The following is a 23,507-nucleotide window of genomic DNA, read 5'->3' as shown; positions in this document are numbered from 1 at the left end:
TTATTTGTAAGCATTTATGCTTTAACTGACAGAATGCTCGGTTCAACCCATAGTTTACAATTTCCTTCGTTCATATATCATATATACGATCGTGCATTAGCAGTACTGAATCTAAGATCACATGAACCGAGATAGAAAAATAGCAATAAGAAACCAAGCAACTCTATAAAAGACACACTGATAATTCCAAAAAAAGTATTTTTTATTCCACTATTAATTTACTACACATGTATGACAGTACACAATGTACGCCAATGATGCCCAGGTTTGAGAACAGATGCTTTTGAAAGGCACTGCAGGAGAGTCATTGAAAGGCGGTCAGGTCGTCAAGAAGCATCTTCACTGTTTGATCTGCTTCCTGGAGCACCAACTCTGCAACAGACACACAGTTCACTGTAGGATTAAAGCAGTTACTGAGTAGTTCTGCTGGATGCTCAATAGCATCTAACTTATTGGTTCTCCTCCTATACACCAGACACTGATCACAGCAAGGTTAAAGCAGTGTTTGAGTATGAGTTCCAGCAGCACTGCCATAGAAGATATACATGAAAATGCATGATATAGGTACAACATACATGGTATAAATAGAACATTATATAGATGAACTTTAAAATGATTATATACCTACATATTGTTTGCATATAATTGACATATTTAGATATTTCAACCATTAAAATAAATGTAAATTTCCGAGTAGGTGCTTTCAAGAGGTCTGATTATTTTCTCCATGTGCCTCCAGTTATTTTTGAGACATCAATTATTGTCCATGAAATTTTTCATATGAGACTTGAGATAGGTATTTAAAAAAAAATAGTTGTTTGGTTTGTGAGTTCATGTTACTAAAGATTACTTAAATATATTTTAATCAGGTGGCATTCGAACAAAAAAATTGTTCATTCGATAACTATAAGTACAGATGATAAATGCTAAATAATTTCCCTTCTCCTTGAGGTCTAGCTAAGCCCGCCTTCCCTTGCGACTGTAGAAGAGCATCCCAAATCCCACATAACACTGTGCTTTCAAAAAACAGCGGATTATTAATTTTTCATGCTTGTATTATTATACATGGCAACTTATGCTATGTTGGATACAGATAATTCTTTTTATAGCTGGAACACACTTAAACATTCTATATCGATTGGTGAAAAGCAGAAATATTTTCATCTTTTAATATTTTTAATATGAAAATTTAAATCTTGCTGATGGATTATTTAAAATCATATTTAAGTATTTGTTTCAATTCAATCACTAAATATGCATCTGAGAATAGTCGCAGAAGCTAATATGTATTATGGTGTAGTTACTGCAGTAAGGAATGTATCTTAAGAATGAATGCTAAGCATCATTATGCGACGGACGCATGTTCGTCACCGTTTGACCTTCATCAGTTTTCGGACTTCGTCGGCATCAGATTAGCGTTCATACCCGCCTCCCCTCTATTCATCACTTGCTCCCCTACCCTCTCCAATATTCCCGTGTCCACCCCTTCCTTCCTTCCTTTTGCAGGGAGTATTTTCTTGTTGCGAGGACGTACTCTGCCTACCTTATGTACCTCTTCCGATCACACTTTTTACCGATCACTCGTTGGGAAAAGGCCAGCTTTCCCTTAGCCTAGCCTGGTTCCCGGTAAGGGGGTTCGGGTCGGGCAGGTAGGTGAACCAGAAGCGAGCTTCACTTGGCAACGCGGGAGATTATTGAAAGGTTCACAGCTGAGTGCTCTGCTTTTTTCAAAGCAGGGTGCCAACCCCCTTTGATGGCAGCCAGCAACACCCATGAACTGCAGCCCTTCACAGCCTAGCGAGCGAATTCACAGCGATGAATAATCAGAGTTCGATAGCTCGCAAATCAAACAACTTATAATTTCAGGATCGACAGCCCTCCTTCCTGGGTTAGACGAGGATGGTTTTACATCTGTCACTCGGAAAAACAACAAGTCTCTTAAGACTAATACCTCCACTCTTGAGGAAGAGCCGTGCTATAGTCGCGTGTCTTTCATCATTAAAAACATGCAACAAGTAGGGAAAACCGACATCGGCCCTATGTTCGAGAAAATGGTAAGTCCAAAACAGGATTACAATTACAAGGCGAAACGAGGTCCATGTCAGGTTTGAGACACAAGCAGACCAAAGCAAGACAGTTGCCTGGATTAAGACCATCAACATCTCACAGCACACCTTCTCGCAACATGCCGAGCGCGGCATTAAGGTTTAAAAATCATATATTTAGCTTATAAACAGTGCGATGGCTGGCAGCGATGGGTGTGTACCTGTGTATGGCTGGCACTCCTGCAGGACGCTGTACAGATCAGTGAGCTGCGACCGCAAAAGTTCCAGCGTCTGGTTGTGCTCTGCAATGACGGCGCCCATGGACACTGCCGCTGGAGCCTCGGCCTCCGGCACCTCCTCGGAGCTGATCCTGCGGGACAGCACATCTCGTCACATCGCTCGAGACCGACAGGGCGACCCTGACTTCAAGGATCATCCTGTTTCATTCTCCCTTCTTCCCCAACAGCTCGAATAAACCTATTTCCCTCTCTGCCTTTTCCCCTAACCTCCTCTGTATCTGCGCATGCGAGGTTGGTGGGCTAAAATTTCTGTTAAGGAGATGTAACCCTGAGCTCCTTGTTATAGTCAGTTCTTTAACAGCATTCATGATGTGAGTCATGGCGAAACCTTATTTCGTTTTTGTGTGTCTGCGAGGTGTGTGGTGGTGTTGTCTTCTCTAAATTTTAGTTTTAGCTAACCACCATCAAAATAACTGTCCTGGTTGAAGTGTTAGTGTTGCTCTGGTTTTTTGCTACCTAATAAAGTAGTTTAATTTTTCCTTGCATGTGTTTTGCCATTATTAGCCTCGGCATGTTTCCTTTCATATAACCTTATCTTGTCTATTATTAAAGGAATTTTGAAGTTGTGCCGTTTCAGTGCTACTTTCAGGCATAAATTTACGATTTAATAATTAATTTTTAATTTTTAAAGAAGGAAACCAAATAATAATTTTGCATTTATAATTTAATTTAATTTTTTTCAATTACTGTACACTCTGACGTAATCTTGTGCAACCCAGTGCATCTGCGCTTGTTCGCAGGCTTCAATTAGATACTGTTTGCTGACGATTTGTGATCGCAGCATCTCAACCGCGGTTTGAATCATGTTTTCTCCCTGTAACAGAATGACTTTTCGTGCTAGCGAACGCTACCCCAAGCCCACTGCTAGCAACTTTCATTTCTCGGAGGCAAGCAAAGGTGAGCCTTTTGCCAGCATGTACAGGACTATGTTACAGCTCTCGGCGACGCCTCGGGACGGTCCACACGACGCCTTTCCCAGGCATCTTAGCAAGTTTATACCCCCTCCCCTCAGCTCCCACCTGTGGCTTCACGAGAACTTCCACTCGGAGCATCGACCCCCCAGTGAACCCAGGCGGGGACATTGTCTCCCCAAGGACATTCGCCCTTGTCAAACAGAGCCCTCAGCGAAGCCTAGCGGCGGGAAAAATTACTAACCTCGCTCTGTCCTCCGGTGGCGTGTGCCCTCAGTGCACTCTAGCGGACGTTTCTGTGACCCTCCAGGCAGGTTCTCATTTTGGCCACCAGAGCGCACTACTCATCCCTCCCATAAGAGACAGCTTGTCACAATCGACCTTGGCAGCAGTCGCAGTGCGATTGCGATCTTAGGTCGCCTGCGACTCGCGTGAGAGCGTGGCGAGCGTTTTGCAGTCTGCTTCGCCCCTTCGGGCATTTTCGGACACCTTCGGGCAATCACCACCCCCCTTCTTTGGATGGGGGCAGTTACTTCCTTTAATTAGGCGCCCCGACGCCATTTTCGAAGATTCGGTGGGCAGCATCTGGTCTGTGCGGACCACGCATCGCGATCCGCGAGAGTCATTCTCTGTTGTTCGACCAAGACTCGACACTACGTAATGTAGTCGCCAACGTCAAGGCATAGAGGCCTATATTTTCTTATTTTTAAATTTTGCTGCCCGTAATAGTTTTTTGTTAATCTAAATTATTTCATTATCTCTCATCATGACTACCGCGAACTTCTGTGCCGGGAGCTGCCTTCTGTGCTCCTGGAGCCAGGCTGCATGACTTCACCCCGCTGTTTTGGGTAAGTGGTCGTCATACCTCTCCTCCCCAGGCGCGTAGGAACCGGGGGGGGGGGGGGGGCAACCCAGGTGACTGCCCGGCCATAACATTTGATGGCCGGGCAAAGTGATGGATTTGCCCGGCCATTGCATCAGATGAACAAGAGGCATTGTCTTCATTGCAATGCTAAATGGTTTTGTGGGATTTTCTTGTCTGTGCTCTACTTTATTCTTAAAATAAATTAAGACTTTTCGATAAGTGTACAGGCACAATAAATATGGCAACTGTTCTTGTTTTTTTCTAAATATTCAGGTTTCACAGTGCTGATAGTGGAAATATTATTGTGGGATATAAGACCAGTAAATGTTTCCGCTCGTTGCAGTAGCTTACGCTCCGTTTTTGTCCACCCTTGTCTACCTGACCTTCAGACCCTTGGATTCACTCCGCCTCGTTTCTACCTAACGGCAGGGCTGCAACTAGGGGGGAGCAGCATCTGCAGCGACCCTCTTGAAGCTCATTCACGAACACAGACTTGAAGAAGGATATCCAAAACTGACCACAGCCCTTAAGATATTTCTTACTCTTCCTGTACTTCAGGCGAAAGAAGTTTCAGCAAATTGAAAATAGTTAAAATTATTTAAGAAATAGTATGAGGCAAGACAAACTGTCGAATTTGAGCATTATTTCCATAGAACACAAGAGATAATCCTCTATTTGCTATGATGATATCATCAAAATATTTGCTGCAAAAAGGTCTCGCAAGTTGAATTTGAATCTTTAAAAAACATTTATGACGACAATTTAATAAACAAGTGTAGTGATTATACGGACTACTTTATGGACATAGTGGGTTCATGCATGGAAGTTACAGTAGCACAGAAACTGTTACATGTAGGTATGGAAAATGCTTAAATAGCACCATTTTTCCGTGGGAGGGCCCCCGGACCCCCCGCTTTATTGGTGTGGTATGTGCAAAAAAATAGGGGGGGGGGGGGCGCATGAATCCATTCATGCCCCGGGTGCCAGAGACTCTAGTTGAGGCCCTGCCTAACGGTAACGACCTGACGTGCAGAGCGCTTTCCACATCAGTCATCATTCAACAGCTGTACGTCTTGCTTTAAGTCCAAGAAACTTTGTGAGCCGTACTACAGAACTTTTTAAAATAAACTTATTTATCTGTAGTATCGTGAGTGAGTAGTGCGGAATGGCAGTGATGAAAAACATTTATCGTTTAAGGAGAAAATTTATAACAGTATTTTAATTTTTGCGGCGTACAATGACTCAGAAAAGCATCAACTTTTTCTTCAACAACCGTTCTGCACAGTCCTGCAGTTCATCACAACCACCGCCTAAAAAGCATTGCACATTAGGTTGTAATGCCTGTGAAGACAAAGATCCTAAAGAAGAGTTGGATACCTTTAACTCAGGTATTACTTTTGAGCAGTTTAGACTGAGACGAATTTTTACATGATCCCGAAAACCATATGTAATATACCTATTTAACATTTAAGTTTAGTATGTCGGTACATTATTTTTTTCCGCTCGTCGCTCGTGATTATTCCATCGAGTAATAAAAAAATTTCTTTGAATATACAAATCATTGAACAAGAATTTATCAAGCAGATTTGCAGTTATTTTTAAGCATCTTCACTTCACATTTTAAACTTATTCTTAAGGGGAGTCTGACAGTAAAAAAATTAAAATATTGACTTTTTTAATTTTTAATACCAAAATAAAATTTCGACTTTCCTGAATAAAATGATATAAATGTTATTGCGAAAAGCTTTTTTCCATCTTTAATTTTAATCTTTGCCTTTTCTACAGCTCTAGATAACTTGATGATATCTGGGGACTAAATTTGAAGGTGCTTGTAATTATTTATGTACTCTGTGCAGTGGGAAAATTCAACAAATTGCCTTTAAAATGAATTCTACGAGGAGAAAACTGAAAAGCGAACACTGTTTTGTGATGCCGAGCCTTAAGTAAATTTGTTATAAAAAAAGTTAAAATTTCTGCTAGTAGTACATTCTATTTTTATGTACGAAAGATGCTTAAATAGCACAATTTTGCTCCTTAGAATACAATTTTTTTTTCTACCAGGGGAGAGCCCCCGGACACCCCCTTTGTTAAATCCACCACTTATAATGATACTTTCCTTTGCCCCCCCCCCCCCCCCCCCAATTAAATATTTGCTTCCTACGCGCCTGCCCCTCCCCCCTTTTTTGCCTTACCCTGGGCATAGTCTTGCCCAGGCTTAGCCGCCTGTTAACCAGTCTAAGTAATTTGGGACTTTGGTTGCAGGCGGGGTGCAAGTTTAGCTGCAAAACTAGCTGCAAGATTAGGCGCAAGAATAATGGGCAAGATTAGCTTCAAGACCCAAAATTAAAATGGAACTTCACTGCCAAATTAGCAGTCCGTGATTGGGCTCATGCAGTCAAACGTTTTCTCCCCTCTCCAGTCGAGATACAACTTTCTACACAAAATTATTTCTTCTGGACTTTAATCCACCGAAACCTCCGGTGCCAGGACACAGGATATAATTTGACGTCGTACCTCCTCTTTATTAAACAAAAACCCGGGTCACAGTCCTGTCCGCGGCGCAACACCCCAGCCATGGCCCTGGTAGTGCCACCACTCGCCACCAGATGGCAGTTGTAAATATAAAGAGACAATGTATTATAGTGATTTTATATGTTATTATTGTAAATATTTAGGTAGATTATTAAGTGGATATTGTAAATATGTTTTGTGGATGTGGAAATAATATTGTAAAATGCAAAAGATCAAAAGAAATAGAAATATGTAAAACTTTAACACAAATGGTTCTAGAAGAAACTTGTATAAATTGTGCGGGCTAACAAGTCTAGACAGATCTCCTCTCCCAGCCAATCTGGGAGATTAATCACCATTGTAAACTCGCCTCTCCCAGCCAATCTGGGAGAAAAACCACCTTTGTAAAGTCTCCTCTCCTAGCCAATCTGGGAGATTAATCACCATTGTAAGCTCTCCTCTCCCAGCCAATCTGGGAGAATAAATACTGACACAGGCAAAAGTGGTATTATTGGCTTGCCTTCCTCCTTTTTCCCTTCCTCAGCTAGCGACTCTTAGTGAGACCGCGGGCTTCCTTCGTTTTCTCTCATTCTACCTCTCTCCCATTCTCCTCAGATAGCGACTCTTCGTGAGACCGTGGGCATCCCTCTCTCCAACTTCCAACCTTTCCGCTAGCGACTCTTCGTGAGACCGCGGGCATCCCTCTCTTCTACACCCAATCTTCCTGCTAGCCACTCCTTGTCCGCACGTCCTCGGTCAGCTGCACTGGGCCGAACGGTCCACTCCCGCCTCAGAGTGTGAGGCTGCTCTACCAAAGAGCTGGCGCCGGGCAAACAACACAACAACTGAACGACCGAGCGACGTCCACCCCGTCTCCACAGCTTCACCAGAGACGAGGCCGCGACATTTGGCGCCCGAACGTGTGGCACTTCATCATCGAGACTACCAGAGTTCATGAACAGTCAGCAGCATTCGGCGACCCGAAGTGTGTATATTCACTAAACGAGTATAGAAGACTGTGTGCAATACAGACAGTGTAGAAATTCATAAACAATGCTACCACACAGACTGACAACCACACGCGAAACAGGTCAACCACCAAGGGACTTTGACCTAATGACAGGAGGGGAACAGTGGCACAACACATCTGAGTGCAAACCAGTGAGAGCAGATTTAGCAATGGGTACATTGGTTTGGGATACAATAGCAACACCAAGGCCCACACAGGCACCAACACAGAAGGCAGGGGCAAACCTCATAGACTGGGAGGTACTTGCAAGCCCAGCAGTGCAACCAAACGTGCATATGGGGCGGACAGCTACCGCAACAGGACGCATAGTGCTACCAGAGTTCAGTGGGCTAGCGCATGAGGACCCATGCGAGTTTGTGCAGTGGTTTCAGGGACGGTTGACACAATGCGGGGTGCAGATTGAAGAATGGACACAACGCACGAGTGAACAATTGCGCGGGCAAGCTCGTGAGTGGTGGAACCTGTGGGGACGCTATGACATGCAGTGGCAGGAGTTCGCTACCCGCTTAACACGGTGCTTCGACGACCGCATGGCAGTCATGAGCTGTAAGGCTCGCTTCTACGGCGAGACCCAAAAGTACTCAGAGTCAGTAGAGCAGTTCGTGGCAAACAAGCTGCGGCTGTACCGGCGCATAGCCCCAGGGGAAGACCCCGAGCAAGCTTTGCCAGAAGTTACTGCATTAATGCGAGAAGAATTGCAACCATTCCTCAGGTCATACTGCAATGGGACGGTAGAGGACTACGTACGACAGGCAACAGCTACAGAAGGCAACCTACGACACCTCCTGGGACGTCGGACCGGGACAACTATCCCCGAACGAGGACCCAGACATCAGGTTGGAGCACCGGCAGGGACAAGCAGGGCCATACCGCAGGAACGTCCATGGCGGACAGCAACACAGGCGATCGAGGGCCCACTTGGTGGGACAGACCAAAACACATCTCCAGGATGGCGGAATGCAGGCAATCGGCGCGATGGAGGCCGACCACCACAGTGCCGTCTTGGATGCCCACAGGGCACGTATCACTGGCATCAGGACTGCCAGAGACACCAACAGCAACAACAACCGGCGGGAAAACGGGCAGTAGGGGGTGTAGGACCTACAGACTTAACCCCCGTGCCAGCCAATCCCCTGCCGCAAGCCACAGAGAACAACTTTGAACAACTGGGGCAGCTCACAACGATAGAAAACCGACTGATGCGGATCCCCATCACCCTGAACGGGAGACAGACTGCCGCACTTATAGACACAGGGGCGAGCCATGTATTCGTCGCCCAGCACTGTGTACCACCCGCAGATATCACACCCAGACGCTGTGCCCTGCGCCTTGCTACGAACACTGAAACCGGGACAGCCATTGGAGATGCCATCATCACTGTGGGTATACGGGAGATGGTGACCCAAACTTCAGCAGTTGTGGTAGAAGGACTCAGAGAAGATTTGGTACTCGGACAGCCATGGTTGGTAGAGCAGGATGCCTTGATTTCACCAGCATCAGGCCTGGTAAATTTAGGTAAACGTGAGCGCCTGGCAGTATATACACTAGGAAGCATACCACCTTCCCACAGGTCACACGACCACAGGCCAAGAGACATGACCTGTCGCCTGCTCACTGTGGGAGATGATGACCCACCTCCAGCGGACCTTATCGAACTTAAACAACGAGTTCTCGACGCCCAATGCACCTCCTCAGATGCTGAGCATCGACGAGCAAAGCAAGCAGAAGGACTGGATGAGATATGGACCATGCCCGGCGAATGGACGGCCCACGAAGTGACAGATGAAGAGGAAGACCCCGAGGATCGCTGTCGGCAGCAAGCGATTGAGCTGACAACAGCGCGAGAACACCAGAGGGCCTACACTCAGCAGATAACCCCGCAGACCACACGACAACCACCGGAGCTACATCCCGGTGACCACGTGTATGTCCGCACACATCCCCTGTCCAATGCAATTAGGAACTACTGTGCTGGACTGAGCCCCAGGTGGTCGGGACCACACCGCATCCTGAAGCGGCTAAGTCAAAGTACGTATTTGGTGTGCCGGGGTAGGCAAAGGCGAAAAGTACACCGGGACCACATTCGAAAAACAGCACTCCCAGAAGGGGGCAATGCCATGGAGGACCCTACTCCAGATGTGATAGGACCGATGCTGGACAACCACCAATCTGTCACACCCCAAGGAATGCAGCATCTGTTCGAGGGATCACCGAGCCCAAAGACAAGAATGGAGATGCCAGCAGAAGTGCCTGCCACGACCCCGAGGCGACAGCACCAGAGGCACCCGGCACGAATGCAGATCCTTGATGTCACGGGGACACCAGAGGCGGGCATAAACACCACAGAGGAGCAGCCCCTGGTGACAGAACCAGAAGACATTGAGACAGCAGAACCACCCTCCCCTACCCGAGGTGGGTGGGGGCATGGAGCCTCCCTCGCCGATGCCGAATTCCGGGTCAACGTGGAGGAACCAGCTGAGGATAACCAGAGACACCGTCGACGACGCCGCTGGCCCCCACTGTACCGGGCAGATTACGTCACAGGCAGCGAACTGGACACACTGGTGAATGGCGACCCAGGGAGTCCGGAACCAGCAGGCTGGCCCTGACGCTCGCAACTACGAGGAGAGAAGGCATCATGTGCCTGCTGGAGGGCGCGCGGACGGCCTAGACCCGGGCTTTTCCAGGGGGGGGCGTCTAACGTCGTAGTACCTCTTTATTAAACAAAAACCCGGGTCACAGTCCTGTCCGCGGCGCAACACTCCAGCCATGGCCCTGGTAGTGCCACCACTCGCCACCAGATGGCAGTTGTAAATATAAAGTGACAATGTATTATAGTGATTTTATATGTTATTATTGTAAATATTTAGGTAGATTATTAAGTGGATATTGTAAGTATGTTTTGTAGATGTGTAAATAATATTGTAAAATGCAAAAGATCAAAAGAAATAGAAATATGTAAAACTTTAACACAAATGGTTCTAGAAGAAACTTGTATAAATTGTGCGGGCTAACAAGCCTAGACAGATCTCCTCTCCCAGCCAATATGGGAGATTAATCACCATTGTAAGCTCTCCTCTCCCAGCCAATCTGGGAGATTAATCACCATTGTAAGCTCTCCTCTCCCAGCCAATCTGGGAGAAAAACCACCATTGTAAGCTCTCCTCTCCCAGCCAATCTGGGAGAAAAACCACCATTGTAAGCTCTCCTCTCCCAGCCAATCTGGGAGAATAAATACTGACACAGGCAAAAGTGGTATTATTGGCTTGCCTTCCTCCTTTTTCCCTTCCTCAGCTAGCGACTCTTAGTGAGACCGCGGGCTTCCTTCGTTTTCTCTCATTCTACCTCTCTCCCATTCTCCTCAGCTAGCGACTCCTCGTGAGACCGCGGGCTTCCTTCTCTCTCTCTCATTCTACCTCTCTCTACCCACCCATCCGCTAGCGACTCTTCGTGAGACCGCGGGCATCCCTCTCTCCAACTTCCAACCTTTCCGCTAGCGACTCTTCGTGAGACCGCGGGCATCCCTCTCTTCTACACCCAATCTTCCTGCTAGCCACTCCTTGTCCGCACGTCCTCGGTCAGCTGCACTGGGCCGAACGGTCCACTCCCGCCTCAGAGTGTGAGGCTGCTCTACCAAATTGCTGGTGCCGGGCAAACAACACAACAACTGAACGACCGAGCGACGTCCACCCCTTCTCCACAGCTTCACCAGAGACGAGGCCGCGACAAATTAAATTTCATTTGAAAAGAAAATTAAAAACAAAATTTAATTGTTTCTTTCTTTTGAGCCTGCGAGCTCACTTAAAATCAGAGTCAAATCCAAGAGGTATGATTGTTTTGCTTTTATATGTATTTTGTTGCCCCGGGGCTCCCTCTTTTTGTAATTAATTTGTTTTAATACATGTGTACTTAAAAGATACAACAAAACTAAGTTAATTATTTTAGTAAAAGGGCAGTTATATAAATCAAACCACCAGTCTTGTTATTTCATTATTATTCAACCTCGATCCACATAGCCTCCTAGAGTTCCTAGTAGGTTATAAATAAATTCCTTTGTACGATCTCTGGGCATCTCTGTGATTATTGTTGTTGTTGTTGTTTTGTTTTCTGGGCTGACACTTCCAAGGCCTTAATTTTTAATTAATAATTTGTTGAGTGTTTACCTGCAACCCAGCGTACGTTACAAAGTGAAACTTTCTTTCTGCCGGTAAGTAAGAGCAGAATCTCAGTGTAACGGAAGTGATTAGGTAACGTAGTTAGCATATTTACAGGATGTCTACCAATCCTGGAAATCCTGGAAAACCTGGAAAAATCAGGGAATAATCAGGGAATTTTTGTTTGGTAGGTTGTAGTTGGCAATATGTTTTTTGTTTATTGATCAGCTTGCATTGACGTCGCATAAAGTGTATCCCCTCCCATTTTTATTTTTGAGTGGCAAATAACAAACATTTCCCAAATCCATTTTCTTGTATTTACCATCGTATTCGGAAGTGGCATCAAATCACATGATACAAACTGGTTCAAACTGGTCTGTTATCCTGCTGACGTGACGTGCTGTGGCATGTGCTTCCCACGTTCGGATTATACCGACAGGTGCATTTAATTTTAAGTATCTATGGATGCCCTCAACGTAAACTGGGCATTTTTGTTAGCTTTGAAAATACGTATCACAGACACTTGTGGTGAAGATTCGCCATCATTGCTAGAAATTGGTAGCTGTGGGCTTCATACGGTCCATGGTGCTTTCAAAACTGGAATTTCTGCTACACAATGGGACGTTGTTAGTTTTTTAAGTCACAGTTACTATTTGTTTAAACATGTACCTGCAAGGAGGGCAGATTACATTAGAATAACTGGATCAGAGCTTTTTCCCAAGAAATTTTGTGCAATCAAATGGAATACTTCAGTTGCTGAGCATGCCATGAAAACGTTACCCCACCTAAATAAATTTGTTAGTGAAGTTTCTATTTCATCTGTCTCTTTCAATGTAGTGAAAAGTGCTCATGAAGATAATCTTCTAGAAGTAAAATTGACATTCTTCCACTTTTTGGCATCAGAGCTGGAATTGTTTCTTACAATGTTGCAAAGTGAAGCACCCATGTCATCTTTTCTCTATGATTCACTGGTAGACATTTTATTAGCTTTGGCAGGAAAGTTTTTGAAACCAGAGTTACTGAAGAGCTTTAGGGAGAAACACAATGTATCTCGATTGGATGTTGATAACCAAGAAAATCTATTGACTGCTAACAATATCAAGTTGGGTTATGCAGTACGCCATGCCATCAAGAAAGAGAAAGTACCAGAAAAGTCTGCCCTGTTACTGATAAATGATGTTAGGACTTGTCTAAAGGTTATGGTAAAAAAAACTTCAAGACAAAAGTCCCCTGAAGTACAAACTTACCAAGGGAATTTCCTTCTTATGTCCGTCTAGGGCTTTAAATTCGGGTGTGAGGAAACAGCATGTGAAGTACAGTTTAGAATGTTGTCTTATAAGCAGGCGGATATCAGGACAAGAAGCTGATAACATTGAGCAATCATATGAGTTGGTATGTTCCTCGCAAGATTCTGAAGCACTGTTCTCGTCTTTTTCTCGAGAAGATGGGCGCCTTGATCACTTGTGGATGCTCATTCTTAAGGCACATACAGTAGCTGCCAAAACAGACATTCTAAAGTTTGTGAGGATGATATTGGTACTTTTCCATGGAAATGCATAATTGGAAAGAGTATTTTCAGTGAATTCTAATCTGCTAACTGAAAACTTGCAGGAAGAAACACTGATTGCACAAAGACAAGTGTACGACATTGTTCAAAGTTCTGGAGTTGTAGAGCATGTTGATATCACCAAGTCCATGTTACAGTATGTAAGAAATGCTAGTTGTAGGCGTAAGGAAGCCCTGCAAACAAAACAAAAGAAAAGGAAGCTACAGACAAGAATAAGACAGAAAAAAGAATAGTTGAAGAGGAGATCAAGGCATTGCAGTTGAAGAAGGCTCGAGTGTTGGATTTGGCTTGTTCTGAATGAAGCAAGTGCAATAGACGCAAAAGTTTAGTCACTGCGAAATTGATGGGAGCTTCCTTTTACTAATGTTTTTGCAAAATTAATCGTGTGAAATATTTGTAGCAGCATGTTTTATTTGCCATCAATTGAGTCACTTTGGCCATGTCTGGAGGAAGGTAATTTTTTTACTAATTTAAGTGAGTTGAAATACTTTGAAACCGGTCAATGTACTGTTATGCAGTTTTTTTGTTCGTGGAATGTCGTAATTGTTTTAAAGAAAACCTGGAATAATTCAGTTTTAGACCTGGAAAACCTGGTAAAGTCAGGGAATTTCATTTGCTAGATCTGGTAGACACCCTGTATTTAACATAATTAAGGTATGTAAAGAATATTGCTTGATGGCGCGGGGTTAAAAAAAAGTTTGGATTTAAATATTTTTACAGCCAGTTTCAGATAGCAGCAGCAACACACGATTTTGTATACTTCCCAAAACTTTTGCATAATTTGGATACGTTTCCATACTTTTGGAATCCTTTGGTATCTTTCGCATTCATTTGCATACTATCGCTACTAGTAATTCACAACTCAAAACTCTCAACTCTGAGGTTGATCCGTTGTTATCATTAGAATTGTGACACTTAGTAGAGAAATTATCAATATGATTAAGATTAAGATTTTGGGTAACATAAACCCATACATTTATTTTTGGATTCCATTGAAGATATGGGCAAAAGCTAGTAAATAAAGGCATATATTCGACCCATGATTATGTGTATTTCAGATATTAGAAGGCATGTCTTAAAAATTCATATTGCTCTAATTTGAGAAGATTCATTTCTAACCCACGTGGGGCAGTCTTTCACCCATGTTTTATTTTCTCTATGAGGAAATCGATTCTTTCGCCCATATCAACTGTAACGTCGTCCAGCCGAAGGCCACCCTAAGCCCGACCTGCACCCGCCAGTATCCGACCCCGCTAATGGAACACACCCCTAGTCATGGCCCACCCGAGTCAGGCGAGCCTCCGATGCCAAGGTAGAACCAAGGGCCGTGTGTAATTAATTAAACACCTCGACCCCAGTTCATTCTCGAGTTTGTGCTTGATATTATATTGAGCTTCCCTACCCCAACTAGGAATCAGTGTATTATGCTGCACAGGGCCTGTGATGTGAGACCAGCTAGGGGCCCCTCCAACGACGAACTTCGCCGACGGTCCTAGCAGGCTACGCAGGGGCAACGCACCCACGAAACCCAAATTTTATTAGACGCTGAGCTAACCTGGCGCCCTCCCGGAACACAATTTCAATAAGAGCCAGTTTCCCACTAGGATACACGCCCGGCCTCGAACATGAGAACCTGGACGACGGCAACTGTACAGAGAATTGTTTGAGGGCTTTTGCTTAGCAGTATGAAATTGTCACCGCATAGAGAGCTCGCTACAGCTATTGCTATATGTACATTTGTAGCCACAGATATATCTCGCTGGAGCTAACGCTACATGTAAGTTTATGGCCGCAGAGAGCTCTCTAGAGCTATTGCTATAAGCAAGTTTGTCGTCGACGAGAGCTCGCTAGAGCTATTGCTATATGAAAGTATCTCACCGCAGAGAGCTCGCTAGATCTATTGCTATATGCCAGTCATGCCATGTCAGTTCTTCAAGGAGTGATGCGTCCTTGGCACAAGCTCCTCTGATGAAACCAGCGCACCAGCCCCTGATCCTTCTCAATCTCGACTATCCCCAGCCCTAACTGTCGTGCGATGAATTCTTCCCCGAATGTGGCAACCAGCATTCCACTAGCCTGGCATGTTAGTCCTGCAAGGAGTGATGTGTCCTTGGCACAAGCTCCTCTGATGAAACCAGCGCACCAGCCCCTGATCCCAACTGTGACTATCCCAAACCCTAACTATCGTGCGATGAATCCTTCCCCGAATGTGGCAACCAGCATTCCACTAGCCTGGCATGTTAGACCTGCAAGGAGTGATGTGTCCTTGGTACAGGCTCTTCTGATGAAACCAGCGCACCAGTCCTGATCCTTCTCAACCTCGAGTATCCCCAGCCCTAACTGTCGCGCGATGAATCCTTCCCCGAATGTGACGCCTATCATTCTCAGCATCCTAATAACATTTTTAATATCTTTGTCGCTAATTCTGTCAGGATTACCAGAGAAAAGTTTCAAGCTGTAATATAAAGAATTAATAAAAATATTCTTATTTTTAAGACTGACATTTTTTTTAACAAATAATAGACATTTAATGCATAAATTCTCACTACATTATAATTTATAACATTGATAGTATTTACCAACCTTTTTTCAAATTTATCAAACCCGAAACACTTAACAAACAAATGTAAATATTTTCAGAACATCATATTCTAAAGCCAAAAAATAGTTGGGGTACTTGACAGGCTGAATTTCACCGTCGTAGTACCATAATATGGGGTGACTTTGGCCCAATCGTTGTAACGGTCAAAGTGTTACATGCATAATTTTTATTTAAATGTTCAGTGTTTTTTATGTGGCTAGGTACTGAGGCAATTTTACATTCGTATAACACAATCAAAATACAACATTTAGGTAATTTTGAAAATGTCAGAAAATTATTGCATATACAAAGTTTGAGCCATTTTCACCCCAAATGTGGGTGACTTTGGCCCATTCTTGTAATTTCCTAAATAAGTCAAGCAAATAATGATCTGGGCCATATGCACCCCATAGATGATGAACAAAAAATGTCCAAATATAAAATTGACGTCGGCTGACCGAAGGCCACCCTAAAGCCCGACCTGTAACCGCCAGTATACGTTTCCGCTAACGAAATGCACCCCTAGCCACAGCCCACCCGAGTCAGGCGAGCCACTAGCAGACAAGGTAGAACCCGGCCCCATAATAAACAGACCGACATTACAGTCGACCACTTTGATAAAACACACACAGAATATAAACAACATTACGTATAAGTTAAACGTTCGCTTAATGAAAGTGCGACGTAGGAGTGCCCGGGCACTCACGTGGGAAAATGTGTCGATACGTGTGTGTGTTTTCCCCTGGCGGCCTTCTGCCTAGATTAGTTAAGTATTTCATGTGACATAATTATTAACCCCTTGTGTTTCGTTATTAGCCCCCACCGGAGCAGTCCGGCAAGAGACGAACAGTCTCTGGTGTGACGTATAGTTTAAAAAACATAATTCGTAAACATACTAACTCTAAATTGTAGAAGGGATGAGTAATGTTAATTAAGCCTTAATAATTAATGTAGGAATTTAGCGCCCTTAAAATCTCTTGTTAACTTGTTAAATTGGAAAATAACGTAATGAGGTCAACCCTAGCACGAGGGACACCGAGCCTCGGCCGGACGCCATGACACAATGGCAGTACAGCGCGACTCGCGGACCGGGGCGGACGCACATCCCACGGAGAGACATCATCCATTGTCTGCATTGAACTCACTTCTGGTAATTATAGTCACTTCCTCGAAACCTCTTTTTATTAATCTCTCCGTGCGTACCCGGTCCAAATTTTCGGTCCAGGACTTAATCCGGCCGTGTAAAATTTAAAACTCCCTGCATCACACTTGGTCCGCGGGGTAGTTTTCAGTATACGGCACGGGCCGCCTCCCGAATCACAGAACTTGAATTAAAGCCAGTCGCCCCGGCGCTGACAACACCCCGTAAGGGAACATGGACGAATTTAGCTGCGGTCCGCGCTCCACTACAGTGGACGCGAACACCGCCTCGAGACATAGATATACGGGATTGACCGACTCCAATCGTCCTCACCCCCCTTTTGTGTAACCATGCTCAGAACCGCCTAGTGCACGTTAATACGTAACATTTTAGTAATTTTGTGCGACACCTTGAACCTGGAACATTCTTGAGTAAACTTGTGCAACGCGCCACCACGTAACATTTTTGTAAACTTGTGCCACGCATTCATTTTCAGAATAACTTTGTGTAATTGTGTAACTTATGTATTGTGTGACGTCACCCTCTGTACGACGTAGTGTGTAATCCACGGTATTACACCAAGCCTACAGTTGCATGAATAAACGACACACGTCATTTGCCGCATTACTTCAGCACCTAATCAATTAACCATACAACTCCCAACCACCACCAAGTAGGGAATCCCTCATATCCCACGCAACACCACCGACGGTTCTAGTGGGCCACGCAGGGGCAACCGACCCAACGACCCACCTCTCGACTAGTAACAGAGCTAGTCTGGCGCCCACCCGGAGACATTCCATTGAGAATGGCGTTTACTGCTAGGAACCACACCGGGTCTCGAACCCGAGTCCCTGGGCGACGGCAAAATTATGTTATCTTTAAAAGATTTGTGCAATGGGAGCGCATGACTTGATGTAAGTTTTTGGACATACGCCATTGCTAAGAACTTTTTCTGTTGAAGAAAAACTAATAAATAAAATAAATAAAAATACACAAGAAAGACAAAAAACACACAAAATTAAGCAAACAATTGCTGTTGTCAACAAGAATATAAACACCACAAAATATTCCGAAACGGAAATATGGTCAACAAACAAAGAAAAAACAAAGAAAAAGTACTAAGTGAACAAAAAAACACACAAATGATGACAACACAAAAATATTGAAACCAAAATAATTCAGCACAACAGTTGAAACGAGACAAAAACACGACAAAACGAAAAGACAAAAAAATACAATAGTTTTACGTCTTTTCGTTTTGTCGTGTTTTTGTCTCGTTTCAACTGTTGTGCTGAATTATTTTGGTTTCAATATTTTTGTGTTGTCATCATTTGTGTGTTTTTTTGTTCGCTTAGTACTTTTTCTTTGTTTTTTCTTTGTTTGTTGACCATATTTCCGTTTCGGAATATTTTGTGGTGTTTATATTCTTGTTGACAACAGCAATTGTTTGCTTAATTTTGTGTGTTTTTTGTCTTTCTTGTGTATTTTTATTTATTTTATTTATTAGTTTTTCTTCAACAGAAAAAGGTTCTTAGCAATGGCGTATGTCCAAAAACTTACATCAAGGCAAAATTATGTATAAAAAATTATCTTATCATTTCCGAAATAAACTATTTGGAAAAAAAAACTGTTTGATATGAAGTACTTAGGTTTCTTTGTTAAAATCTGTAAGATCTGTGTCCTTTTATTGTCATGTTTATAGGTAGGGCATTTTTCAAGATATTAAAGTCAGTATATTTTTTGACGTGACAACGTCTAATAAATTGATGAACGCCGGCTGCACGCACGAAAAAGTGTCCCGTAATGCACATTGTCCCACTACGGATGTCCCACTACGGATGTGTCCTGTTTGCTCATTGTACGCATGCGTGGCATCTCTCTTCCACTCGATTGGAACAACCATCGTTTTGACTTTTCAATCATATTTTCGTCGTTTGAATTATTAATATTATGTAATTTAACGATCGTCCACCGATTTTCAGCACAATCGGTACGGTTATTTAAAAGTAATGTTGAATATTCAAATACGTTTTGAACCAACAATGGTGTTATACAGTTACACATAATAATTCTAATTACACCCGGGATCTTTTGCACAATGTTTTAAAAAAATATTGTAACACATTATAAATAAGTTTGGTGTATTTGGGATGCGTATTTGTTATAAAATCGTGTTATAAAAGCGAAATAATATTATTCCCCTACCGTGAACAAAATTTTTATAAATATGTATATAACACCTGAAACTATTATTTTTCAAGTATGGCCACGTGGCCGTGCGGTTATCATCGCTAACTAAAAAAACCAATTCAAATGTTGTCGGTTTGAATCCCGGCAGCTGCGAATTTTTTTTTTGTACTTGTAAAAATAAATACGGCGCACGCAACATTTCAAAAGTAATAAATATATATGAATTAATGAACGCAAATAAAAGTAAATTTATTAATTAAATTGTACATTCCATTTCACTCCTTCTTTGTATCCATACAAAATAGTGATAATTCAATAAAATTGATTCAATTTTATTCATAAAAGTATGTAGAGGTAGATTTTATCATACAAAAGATAGAATCATTAAAAAAAATTTCTTCCTCAAAGAATATAATGTTTTTAATGCCTAAATGGTTTGGTTGCAAAAACCTATTACGGCTCAGTCTCAGGCCGAATATGATATTTACTTTTCTTCTGGATCAATCATTTCATCAATGTTTTGTTATGACGTTGTCACGTTAAACTATCGTCCGTAAACCGACTTTACAGACAACCAATTTTTTTTATTTTTTTTTTTTTTTTTTTTAAGATTGCGAAAACTTGTTTAGATTATGAATACACTGTTTTAATACAAATTTGAATCTTGTAAATTAATTTCTTTACCACAGCAAGTTTCCAAACAAATAGAGAATATCTGTGCTGAGATCGACCATACATAGGCGTTCTTCAGGTCACGCCGCTAGGATCGCTGCAGTCGAATGTCTTCAGCGTTCACCATGTTAAAATTAATGGGTTTATTATACTGTCTAATACAATATCTGAATCACTAACCGGAACATCATAGTAACAAACCTTTTTTGAAAGTGAGTTAACGATGGAATTAGATAGTATATTTTATTATACATGGAATGGGAAACATTCATACTGGTGACGTCTAACCCACTGCCTCGCGGATCGGTATTGAATGATTGCGATTGTGCCCGGCGCCATTCAGTGATTTCGTGCACTGATACACGAGACTATCTCAGGGGGGATGTTGGCCACATGGCTGGAGGCAGCGGTACGTCGGCAGCCGACTTCTTGTGCCCTTACAGGCCGTCTCAGGCATCACACACACAGTAGTTAGTCAACAGGAATGTTCAGAGAGTACGGAAATATACTATGAAGTACACTCGCGGGGTTTATTCTACAAGTAGCTGACCAGTCCGGTGCATGAGAGAAGCTGGTCTGGCGCGAGTCGAGTTGCTGGCGAAGGCTCCACGTGTCCCGGCGCGTGCGTCCCTCCCGGAGGGTTGAGTTATACTGGCTGCTCGCAGCTGCCCGGACCATTCCCGCGCGAAATCCGCGCGCCAAAACCGAAAGACCGGACAGGCCAACTAGTTTGGCGTAATTGCACAGTGAACAATTTTTAGCAGACAAAACAAGCCTTCCATGGTTTTTAAAATTATTACTGTAAATTGTTACCGAATTCATATCTATAAATCGGCGAAGCTTTCCCTCGTCCTGAATCGATAGCGCCGTCTCGCGTCTATCGATATATCGTTGCGGCGCGGGCCGGTCGACGCACTGCACTGCACATGTCGACACCACGGCAATGGGCAGTAATGGCCTAAGTGACCGGAGGGAGCACCAACAGGTGTCAGCACTGGAAATAACTATTTGCTCTGGGATGAATGTTTTCTAATCACTATTTAGTAGAATAACGTTGTAACTGCAAGAAATGTGGCTCTGACTGTTGTGCTAATTGAAATGATAACCGATGAATAGCAGTTAAAGTGGCGGATGCCTATATTTTTCGAAAATAGGTCACCTTTTCCGGAAAAACTACCACCTAGCAGAATCAAGTTGTAAGTGATACTGATGTATATAATATTTAAAGTGTGTTAACTAATTGTTGAATATTGAAGTTACCGATGTAAAATATTTAGAACACATTCTTATATGAGCCCCGATACACTTTTGGAATAATAGTATGATTAAAGGGCAGTTCTATTTCAAAACATAAACACAAAGATATTCTTAGGCATGTAGATGTCACATCTATAGAGATTAAACCCCAATTTAAAATTCGTTATCACGAAAAGTAACAACAAACAACATTCTAAATAAGTTTTTATATGATAGGTAAATGAATACCTAATTTGTAGCGATTTTACCGAGTTTGTTTTTTAAGAAAAAGTTATCCCCTGTTAGATTTTTGTGCGAAAATGTACCTATGAAATACTAAAAGAGAAATCATAAATATAAATTTGCAACATATGAAGATTTCTGCTTTCCGTTTTTGCAAGGAAAACTTTGCCGTCGTCCGCGGTCTCGTGTTCGAGTCCGGGCGCGAGTTCTAGCGGGGTGGCTGGTCTGACTAACGTTTTATGTTCCGGGAGGGCGCCAGGCTAGCTCGGTGTCTAACCAATGAGGGTTCGTGGTTCGTTGCCCCAGCGTGGTCCGCTAGAACCGTCGGCGGTCTTGCCTGGGAATTTACGTTAAAGAAGAATGTGTGGGATTGCCGTAGTAGCGACGTGCCTTTATTCAAGGGATTGACGTCACACCATACAATTACTGAGTACAGACATGCCCCTGAGGGCTACTTGTCCGTTGCGGGGTGCAGGCCGGTACATGTTCAATGTTTCGTGGCACTGGTTTCTCGGGTAACAGTATGCAGGCCAAGTACACTTGATGCAAGAGAGGCGCGCACAGATGACGTGGCGCAAAGTTACATTAACAAAGTACACTTAATGAAAATTAGGCGCGCACAGATGACGTGGCGCAAAGTTACGTTGACAAAGTACACTTAATGAAAATTAGGCGCGCACAAATGACGTGGCACAAAGTTACGTTAACAAAGTACACTTAATGAAAATTAGGCGCGCACAATTGACGTGGCACACAGAGTTTGTGGGTGACTGGAGTTGGCCAGTCCCGTAAGCGATTGTTTCTACGCTGGTGCCGTGCCCACTGGGGTGGTACACGCACCGCCACTAAACTTGGCGAAGTTTTCCTTGCGGGTTTGTGGTCAGCGCGAAGGCGCGTGGCCTTAAGAAAGTTCTGTGGTTTGCGGGAGACGGCCCGTGCCGTATGCTGAAGAACGACCCTGCGCACCAGGTGTGGTGCGGGGCGTCTTTACGTTTACGCGGTCGGATTAGGTCCTGAACCGTAAAAAACGGACCGGGCACGCACAGAGAGGTGAATAGAAAAAGGTTTGGTTTATGCTAAATGACTATATTTACCGGACGTTACTTGCGATGAAGACAATGGTTGTGGTCTCTCCGTGGGACGTAGGTCCGTCCCGGTCCGCGAGTCGAGTAGAACTGCGGAACTGGCATGGCGTCCGGTGGCGCGTCGGCCCCTGCCGCGCCAAGCTTGACCTCATTACGTTAAAAACTAAATGACTGCGTCTGGAAGAGACTTTAAGGTCGCAAAATTCGTAATTAATTGTTTGAGGGGGAATGGGTGTGGTTCGTCTCTAGTCCACTCGGATTTAGTGTGCTTTATAATAATAATGTCTGGTTTGGCCGTTCGGCTCGGTGGCTCGCTCGACTCGGGTGGGCCACGGCCAGGGGTGCGTTCCGTTAGCGGGAGAGTATACTGGCGGTTGCAGGTCGGGCTTAGGGATGGTCGTCGGTCGGACGACGTCAAACGCCCCCCCCTCGAGAAGCCCGACCTTGCGCCGCTTATGGTCCCGCCACGTGGTAGCACCCCTAGCTCCGGCAGCCCTGTCCAGTTGCGGTTCGCGGCTCTGCAGCTGATAGGCCCCGCGTTCTGGAGCAGGTGTGCGCGCCCGAGGGTCGGCAGCTGGTAGGGTCGGCGCTCTGGACCTGCTGTGCACGCCACCCCGGCTGCCGCGGTGGTGGACCGGCCGGGGGCGGCGTCGTGGCGCCTGTGGTGGCCAGCGGCTGATAGGGTCAGCGCCCTGGATCTGATGTGCTCGCCACCCCGGCTGCTGCTGTGGCAGGCGGGCCGAGGGGCGGCATCGTGGTGCCTGTGGGGGCGGCGGCTGATAGGGCCAGCGTCCTGGTCCCAGGTTGTCCCACGTCGATTGTCCGGGTGCTGGCCTGTTGACGTAGACCCTCGGCACCTGGTACGGCGTGGATGGGTACAGCCTCCTCTCCCGTTCCGGTGTGCCGGGCGGGTTTGGAGTAGAGGCCTCCTCGTCCTCGTCGTCCAGTTCCGTCACAATGGGGTGGTGTCGGCG

General features: G+C 44.4%; 1 protein-coding gene across 1 annotated transcript in view; it reads right to left on the bottom strand.

Moving 5' to 3' along the window:
• Positions 1 to 184: 184 nt before the first annotated feature.
• Positions 185 to 23,507, bottom strand: part of LOC134536710 (uncharacterized) — a 54,259-nt gene continuing 30,936 nt past the window's right edge. Inside the window, exons 8-9 of the mRNA XM_063376580.1 lie at positions 2,267 to 2,415; positions 185 to 372 (exon numbers count right to left, since the gene is read on the bottom strand). Coding sequence (XP_063232650.1) covers positions 305 to 372; positions 2,267 to 2,415 — 217 coding nt within the window. The 3' untranslated portion in view covers positions 185 to 304. The remainder of the gene's footprint in view (positions 373 to 2,266; positions 2,416 to 23,507) is intronic.

Source organism: Bacillus rossius, chromosome 11, assembly GCF_032445375.1.
Source record: "Bacillus rossius redtenbacheri isolate Brsri chromosome 11, Brsri_v3, whole genome shotgun sequence".
Taxonomy (NCBI): domain Eukaryota; kingdom Metazoa; phylum Arthropoda; class Insecta; order Phasmatodea; family Bacillidae; genus Bacillus; species Bacillus rossius.
This window is presented reverse-complemented; position numbering and strand designations above follow the sequence as displayed.